We start from the raw sequence: 9,238 nt of genomic DNA on the forward strand, positions 1-9,238 counted from the left end.
CCAAACGACCCTCCATACTGGTTCCGGTTTGAAAGCTGGGAGCAGCAGCCAACGGCGGGAAAGCGTTCGTCCAATCAGGAGCCGAGTGCCTTGTTTCTAGGGACAGCACACCAAGCGTCCAATGTTGGGAAGCGACGCGTCCCCTCTCGATAAAAAACGCCCCTGTGGACACTAAAACCATAACTCTGATACAACCGTTTTGGAATATGTGATGTCACTGATGTGTAATGACATCATGTGTTGTGTCAGTGAGATAAGACACAGGAGTTCGTTTTAATGTTTTACAGTGGAGGTATACTGCAGGTGGTATACGTTTATTTAAATAAGTACAGGAAGTGTTTTCAGACATACATACAGTACATATGCTATGCTAGTGGTTGTCATGCTTACATTCAATAATGAGCTCAAAACATAAAGTCCAGCTGAGGCTGATGTCAGTTTATCGTTAGTTATTAGTCTTTAAGTCTGTAAATTAAGACCAGTTCAACCAGTGTCTGTAAGTTATAGTACGGTTCAACCAGTGTCTGTAAGTTATAGTACGGTTCAACCAGTGTCTGTAAGTTATAGTACGGTTCAACCAGTGTCTGTAAGTTATAGACCAGTTCAACCAGTGTCTGTAAGTTATAGACCAGTTCAACCAGTGTCTGTAAGTTATGGACCAGTTCAACCAGTGTCTGTAAGTTATAGACCAGTTCAACCAGTGTCTGTAAGTTATAGATCAGTTCAACGAGTGTCTGTAAGTTTTAAAATGTTCAACCAGTGTCTGTATTGGACACATCAACATGTTGACCTGATTGTGGCGCTAGATGAAAAGTCAGAGGATCACCAAGGTGATGACGGTTATTAAATATTAAATTGTCTCAGGACCCCTCAGATTTATCTACTGATCCCTCGGGGGGGTCTCAAGCCTCAGGTTGGGGAATACTGCACTAGAGTTACTGACTGGTTAACTGAGCGTTTACTTCTTGGAGGGGTCGATGACTCGGCCCATCGACAGCACACCGCCGCTCGTCTGCTGGTAGATGATGAAGATGAAGGGTCTGTTGATGGTCAGTCGAGGAGGAAGAGTGGTGAAGACGCTGCCTGGAGTGATGTTATCGCTGCTCTCGTCGACGGTCACGACAGATTTATGATAAACCTAAAAAAAGCAAATGAGGAGGTCAAGTGTGATTCAGACAGGAAATGTTTCACAATAAAAGACAAAACAAAGACAACCCACAGCCCTGTCAGATCTCTGATGAGGGAAGTATTCGCAGGTATTTTGCATTTCCGTGTCGTTTATTCGCCGCGGCCGCGGTGTGTAACGGCCTTCTCTCGTGCTTAGTAACTCACCTGTGTGAGTTTGAGTCCCTCAGATGCCCCCATGTTGCTGAAGTCTGCGTCGTCTTGAAACACCTGAATGATGTCGAGAGTCTTCAGGACGTCACGCAGAGAGTAGGAACGCTCCAACAGGAAACGAGGAAGCTGCACCTCCAACTTCCTGTTTACAAAATAAAACATCAGAATTGTCGTGTTGTTATGTATTATTCATGTTTCTGTTAAATAAACAATAAGATAAATAAACAAGGAAGCAAGGATGAAAAGGAGCTAGGACATAAGGAGGCAGGAAAGGAAGCAAGATGTCTTACGTCCTCTTGAGCTGTCTGATCCAGGCCTGGATCTTCTCTCCGGTCACTTCATCTTCAACCGCGGCGATGTCCACGTCTTCATCAGGCAGCACTACCAACATGGCTGCCCCGCCCGCCATCGGCAGCTTCAACACGCCGACCTTCAGCAAGCGGTCATACGCCAGGAAGTATTTATCGGCCCTGAACATCATGGGAACCATGACGACATGATATTTGTCCACGAAGAAACGCTCTTCCTGAGTCAAGGACGCGTTAAAGAACGGAGCGAACCGGGCTGCAACACACAGACAAAACTTTATTTATACAGACAGACAAAACTTTATTTATACAGACAGACGAGTTAAAGGATGGACTGAAACAGAGAGAAACAGATAACGCCGCCATCAGGCAGACAGCCCCGCCCTCCGATAGATAACCTCACCATCAGGCAGACAGCCCCGCCCTCCGATAGATAACCTCACCATCAGGCAGACGGCCCCGCCCTCCGATAGATAACCTCGCCAACAGGCAGACGGCCCCGCCCTCCGATAGATAACCCCGCCATCAGGCAGACAGCGCCGCCCTCCGATAGATAACCTCACCATCAGGCAGACAGCCCCGCCCTCCGATAGATAACCTCACCATCAGGCAGACAGCCCCGCCCTCCGATAGATAACCTCACCATCAGGCAGACGGCCCCGCCCTCCGATAGATAACCTCGCCAACAGGCAGACGGCCCCGCCCTCCGATAGATAACGCCGCCATCAGGCAGACAGCCCCGCCCTCCGATAGATAACGCCGCCATCAGGCAGACAGCCCCGCCCTCCGATAGATAACGCCGCCATCAGGCAGACAGCCCCGCCCTCCGATAGATAACCCACCATCAGGCAGACAGCCCCGCCCTCCGATAGATAACCCACCATCAGGCAGACAGCCCCGCCCTCCGATAGATAACGCCGCCATCAGGCAGACAGCCCCGCCCTCCGATAGATAACCCACCAACAGGCAGACGGCCCCGCCCTCCGATAGATAACCCACCATCAGGCAGACAGCCCCGCCCTCCGATAGATAACCCACCATCAGGCAGACAGCCCCGCCCTCCGATAGATAACCCCGCCATCAGGCAGACAGCCCCGCCCTCCGATAGATAACCCACCAACAGGCAGACGGCCCCGCCCTCCGATAGATAACCTCGCCATCAGGCAGACAGCCCTGCCCTCAAACATGTGCCAGGTGATACGTACCCTGGTAGAAGGCGGTGGTGGCGAGCAGCATCTGGGTGTTGGGGTCCAGGTTGGTCACCAGATCCTGGACCTGGTCTCCGGTCTGCTCCCGGGCCCAGCGGTTGATGTTGTCGGTTGCTTCCTGTGGCGTCGTGTAGGGCAGACTCTGGGCATTCCCCCCGAACTTCGTCTGAACCAGGTCCATGTAGGGCGTCGACATCTGAAAGTCCTGGGGGGGGTAGACGGCCACTCCCTGCCTCAGGGTCATGGCTGGGCTCCCTTCTTGGACGACGGTCCTCAGACTCTGAAACAGATCTGAGAACAGCAGAGACTGACTGTAGTTTCACAGTTTATAGCTAAAAATACTGACAGTCTCAAGTCTTCCACTGGCCTACCTGGGAGGGTCTCGGGGTCCAGTCCAGTCAGACTGAGTCCCTGCAGCAGCTGGTCCCGGGTCGACCCGCCGGTGGCACTCAGCAGCGCCAACAGCCCGTTGGACAGCGTGAACGTAGACAGGAAGACGTTGTCGTCGGTCCGGCTGGAGACGGCTCGGAACAGCCTGGCGGCGAAGTCTCCGTTCCTATTGGTCAGATCCTCCTCCGCGGGGGTGAAGGTCTGAGCGGAGGACAGACTCAGGAGGACGAGGCCGATCAATGAAACGGGGACGAAGGGAGTCATGGTCACAGCGCCCTCTGGTGGAAGAGACGGTAACAGAAACAGAACAGTTTACTGACTGAACAGCTATATATTGTTTTATTTTAATTTAAATATTTGTAGGTTCTATAAGTGAGGAGCAACAATAACCCTAAAATGACAAATTAAAGGGACTGTTTGTAAGAATCAGAAATGTCTTGTTAACAGCGACACCTGTGGCCGTTAAGTCAACGAAAGTCAGCGTCGGGCTCGTGCTTGTGCTCGCTCTACATAGACATGAACGAGCATCGCTCAAAACAGTGAGGTGACACACGTCAGCTAAAAGCACAATATCACTCTATATTTCAGCTGCTTGGCAGTAATGTTAGCTGACCAGACGAAGGTCTCTCCATGAATCACTGCTGATCCTAGTGTTGGCTTTTCCTGCTTCAGCCTCCCGACCGCGGCCGGAGGGAACAGGGGAGACACCGGAGTTTTGGTTGGAGACGATAACGTTTCTCTCTGCGGAGCCCCGTCACTTCACAAGACACGGGAAACCTCTGTTGGTCTGGAGGAGCTGCAGCAGTTATTTCTGCACAAACGTCCACTGAACATTCACTAGATATTCTCAGAGCTAAACTAACTCTACTGCAGTGTGTACTGTGCGCGCATGCACGTGAGAGTGGAGTGAGAGAGTGAGAGAGCAAGAATGCTCACCGTGTATGAGTGAAGGCAGGCAGAGGAGCAGAGGAGCAGAGTACAGCAGAGACTCCGGTCCTGGAGACCAAAGCTACGGTCTCCCCCGCGTCCTCCGACCGCAGCCAACACTGTTTAACAGACGGGCTTCACTAGATACAACTTTGCGGTTTTGGTGTTCCTGTGTAGTTTGCGTTGGAGTCTGAGTCTGAACAGCGTAGCCACACGCAAACGCGCATGGGACACCGACCCGCAATGATTTATATGTGTAAGAAGTTACGAACAGTCCCTTTAAAAGGTCTATTTTATTTATTTATTTTTTCATTTCTAATATCATCATTAACCTGCTCACTGTGAGAAATATAGTCTTATTAATATAAAAAATATAAATGTATAATATATAGGCCTACATGTATATAATATATATCTGTAATATAGAAAAATATAGAAAAAATGTTTAGAATATATAAAATATAAAAACATTTTTAATGTCTTATTAGTGTTTTATTAATATAACTGATCGATAAAATTATCGATCAGTATAGAGCAGTGGTCAGACTTCCGGTCTGCAGGGCCACGCCTTCAGCCGTTATTTACCGTTATTATGTTTAAACCAGGCTTTTACTTTGAAAGGATTGTTTATTCCTGTTTTGTCGTGCAGAGCATCTCTGATCAGTCTCGATCCGGATCGATAGCAGATATTATCTATCTGCTGCTGTCTGTACAATATCATCCTCCCATCAGTCTGATCTGATCGGCCTGTATCGATCAGGGAGCCTATAGATGATATATAGATGATGTATTGATGATGTATTGATGATAAACAGCTGATCTGAAGCCTCTCAGTCTGTAAACAACAAACAAACAGACATCCTCACCTTGTTGATCTTCGATCTCTGATGTTATTGATCAGAACGTCTTTCTTCTTCTTCTCTTCTCGAGCTGCGCATCACATCAAGCTCGCGCCACGATCACCGTCAGCATCACATCCGGTCACTGCTTTTCAAAATAAAAATCCCGTCACCACGCTTGGTTCAGAAACAGTAACTACGGAGTCCCGGATGTAGTTAAAGGTGATTCATTTATTTGATTTTAATAATTTAAATTGAGATACAATAAAAATATAATCATTTAGTTTGTTCCGTTTCTCTCTGCGGTCTCCATCAGCGCGCTGTGCTCAGGTTTAGTTACACGCTCTTATTTGGAAAGCGGCTTCTTCAGACTTCCGGTAATTTTCTCTGTTTGGGCCAAATTTACTGCGCAGGCTCAATGACAGTAGCCTGACGTCATGGTGTTATTAACCTGTGATATATATTTTTATATATATATATTTTTTTATATACATATATATATAAAAATATATATATATATAAAAAATACATATATACATATATATAAAAATATATATTTTTTTTAATTTTATTTTTTAAGTGAGGTATCGACCTTACTTTAAGACAAAACCCATATTCATAAAAAAGTTTTGCTTTGAGAAAAAATATATATACTTTATATATATATGTGTATATATATATATGTATATATAGAGATGTGTATATATATATATATATATATATATGTGTATTGGTGAAAATTGGGAGAAATGTTGTCAGTAGTTTATAGATTAAAACAAAAATGTTCATTTTACTCAAACATATACCAATAAATAGTAAGACCAGAGAAACTGATCATTTTTAAGTGGTCTCTTAATTTTTTCCAGAGCTGTATATATATATTTTTTTTAATGGGAGAGTCGTATTATGTATAAACATTAATGTCTCCTTCTCAGCTCTCACACACTTCATTATATACATCTGTGCGTTTTATATACCTTTAAATGGTAGAGTTGTATTATGTATACAGTTTACATACTTTAATGTCTCTCACACGCTTCATTATATACATCTGTGCGTTTTATATAACTTTAAATGGTAGAGTTGTATTATGTATACAGTTTACATACTTTAATGTCTCTCACACACTTCATTATATACATCTGTGTGTTTTGTTTCTCCGTCAGAGCTCGTCACCCCTCGGACTCCCTCCCTCCAGATGGCGACGTCTCGCCCGTTTCGGGCTAGGTGAGGAGCGAACACCACTTCCAGCCTGCGGAGGGCGCTGCTCTGGTCGCCACGGGCAACCGTCCCCTGGAGACGCCGCATCATCAGCCGGACCATCACCTGATTGGCCCAGGCTAACCCGAGAGCCGGCGACACGTTGGAGGACAGTGGGCTGAGAGAAATAAAGAAATTAATATATTAATTATTTCTCAGTTATCTAAATAAATCTACCACAGGTGTCAGAATACTTTGTTAACAGATTCTGGTTTGAAAACTGATTTAATTTTGATCCACAAACTCAAAGAGGAAGCTTACTGACATGTTGGTGAAATAAATAAAACCTGAAGAAGGATCAAACTTCTTCCTTCTTCTTCTACTTCAGGTCAGTTTAATCAAACTTCCTACACATTTGTCTTTTTAATCACTTTTCAGAAAGATTAATTAAATTAATTTTACCCCAAAGTGTCGTCTGAGCTGCTGAAAACATCCGTCACCTGAAACACAAACACAAATATTTAATGGACAGCAGCCCTACTGGACAGGTGTGTGTTACCTGGTTGATACAGAGGACAGGTGTGTGTTACCTGGTTGATACAGAGGATAGGTGTGGTGAACTCCAGGCTCAGCTGGTGCAGTTTGGAGGAGAAGCTGAGCAGCTGTTTGGTCCTCTCCAGCCAATCAGAAGCCTGGAACTCACACCTGAACAGAGCTGCCACCGAGTCCACCACCAGGAGCCGGACCAGACCACGAGCCAGCAGCAGGGGGACGCGGCGAGACAGACACGCCTGCAGGGAGTCCTGCAGGTAAACACAACACCAGAAGTCAGAGGTCAGACTCTCCTGTCAGTCTATCAACAGTTAGTGATCAGAGGTCAGAGGTCAGACTCACCAGGTCAGCGGCGTGTTCGATGTAGATGTGGTCACTGAACTGGAGGTTGCTGATCAGTGATGGAGGGACGTCAGAGCGCAGACAGGACTGATCTCTGATCAGCTGCTGCAGTCGTTTGATGGGAAACGAGTCCTCGGTGCAGATGTACACCGCTCCTGCAGAGAGACGCCACGTTACAGAACACGCATCTACACAGGCTGTCAGTGAACGCAGCATGTTAGCACAGCAGCTTCATTGTCTACACAGGATGCCTTCAGGTACAGCACTGAGAGTAGGTCATCCTGACTCAGCATGTGAAACAGAAGTTCATTATTAAAATATATCTGTTCTGTCAGACACGCGTGAGACGAACGACTGAAAAAAACGAGTTCAGTCCTCTGTACTGTGTTGGGTACTGATGGTGGTGTGTTCACTGACCTGAGTTCAGTCCTCTGTACTGTGTTGGGTACTGTACAGACAGGCAGAGCTGCAGAGCCAGCTGAGTCTTTCCCGCTCCGCTCTCTCCTGAGAGCTCGGTGATGCCCCCCACGGGTAGACCCCCCCTCAGCAGCTCGTCCAGTACAGGACATCCAACGCTGAGTCTGGGGCCGGACTCGAACCTGCGACACTCTTCACGATGGAGCTGGAGGGCTGCAAACACAGAAACACACAGGTTAATGCACGCTGTGACATCACTCTGTGACGTCCAATCAGAATGCATCATTACTGATCTGACCTGGGATTGGAGGGTGTCGTCTGCAGATGGTGGCGGCGGCGGTGAGCAGCTGCTGGACATCAGAGCGGGACAGACCGGTGTGTCTCTGCAGGTCCGGACCAGAAAGACACAACACGTCCCTGACGGACTTCAGTTTAGCTGAAGGGAGAAAACAACAAGGTAACCATGGTAACAACAAGAATAATAATCAATAACAAAAAACAAGCAAAATGATTTAAGTCAAACACCACAGAGGACAAACTACAGGGGAAGCTCCAACCGAACTCCATACAAAATCTGACCGTTTTAACGTGGCCAACATATAGGAATACCCAGCAATAGGAATAGTAATACCCAAGAATAATAATAGGAATACCCAGCAATAATAATATGAATACCCAGCAATAGGAATACCCAGGAATAGGAATACCCAGGAGTAGGAATATGAATACCCAGAAATAGGAATACCCAGGAATAATAATAGGAATACCAAGGAATAGGAATAGGAATAGGAATACGCTCAATTCCACTGTTTTCACTTAAATAGAAATTGTAAATCAACCAGGCCTGAAATCTGAAAGGTTGACACTTTAAATTAAAAATTGTGAATATAATCTCTACAAATAGACATTTAAGCTAATAAAGTATACGCCGATAGTACTAGTAAAACATCTAGTTCAGGACAATGTGTTAAGTTATGTTCTATAAGGTATTACATTTGACGATAAACGATACAACATTAAATAGTGCTTTATCTGAATGGAGTTCTGTTTATACACGGCCACCTGTTCATTACGTCACTACAGTTCAACATTCAGAACAAGATAGAACTCCTTATAAATCTTAGTTTTAAGTCTGTCTACCAACGACGCTTTAGGACTTATGTATATACAGTGTTGGCCGATTGCACTACTAATATATGTAGCTTAGGGCAACATGTTAATTTATATTCTATGATGTCTCTACATTTGATACTCAGGGATTCAATATTAAAGTGTGATATTTCTGAATGAAGTCTGGTGCAGCGGCTCTGTTACCTCTCCTCACGGCTGTTATGATCCTCGGGTTGAGCTCCAGCTGGTCCCAGTCCATCTCCCCGCTGAGGACATCGCAGCTTTCAGTCACAGAGAAAGTCTCAAAGTCAGAAAACTGCTTTTATTTATAAATAAATCTGTTTATTTTCTGCCTGAACAACTTTTACACACGAGATACCCGCTCGAATACGAGACGTCATCACGAGACGCCGGGTGGAACCATTTAGCCGGGTGTACGGGGGTGACCGGTCCCGGGTATAAAATAAAATAAAGTCTGTTTTATCATATTATGCAACAATAATGTCAATATATTCTGTATTTTATAACTATAATACAAAACAATAACATTTAATTTCCAGTACCAACAGTTTAATGAAAAAAAACTCCCCCGCGTAAACTCCGGATA

General features: G+C 45.6%; 2 protein-coding genes across 2 annotated transcripts; both read right to left on the minus strand.

The window, feature by feature from the left end:
- Positions 1–271: 271 nt before the first annotated feature.
- Positions 272–5,156, minus strand: serpina10a (serpin peptidase inhibitor, clade A (alpha-1 antiproteinase, antitrypsin), member 10a). The gene is made up of 6 exons (XM_074614854.1): positions 5,038–5,156; positions 3,226–3,522; positions 2,852–3,145; positions 1,629–1,902; positions 1,333–1,480; positions 272–1,138 (listed from the first exon to the last, which is right to left on the minus strand). The coding sequence occupies exons 2-6, from the start codon at positions 3,506–3,508 to the stop codon at positions 959–961; spliced, it is 1,179 nt and encodes a 392-aa protein (XP_074470955.1). The 5' UTR covers positions 3,509–3,522; positions 5,038–5,156; the 3' UTR covers positions 272–958.
- A 748-nt stretch (positions 5,157–5,904) lies between these two features.
- On the minus strand, positions 5,905–9,050 carry xrcc3 (X-ray repair complementing defective repair in Chinese hamster cells 3). Its single transcript, XM_074616375.1, has 7 exons — positions 8,836–9,050; positions 7,820–7,957; positions 7,522–7,734; positions 7,105–7,259; positions 6,801–7,013; positions 6,673–6,710; positions 5,905–6,388 (listed from the first exon to the last, which is right to left on the minus strand). Exons 1-7 carry the CDS (start codon positions 8,888–8,890, stop codon positions 6,121–6,123), a joined length of 1,080 nt encoding a protein of 359 aa, XP_074472476.1. The 5' UTR covers positions 8,891–9,050; the 3' UTR covers positions 5,905–6,120.
- Between the last annotated feature and the right edge of the window lie 188 nt (positions 9,051–9,238).

This window comes from Sebastes fasciatus, chromosome 18, assembly GCF_043250625.1.
Source record: "Sebastes fasciatus isolate fSebFas1 chromosome 18, fSebFas1.pri, whole genome shotgun sequence".
Classification (NCBI taxonomy): domain Eukaryota; kingdom Metazoa; phylum Chordata; class Actinopteri; order Perciformes; family Sebastidae; genus Sebastes; species Sebastes fasciatus.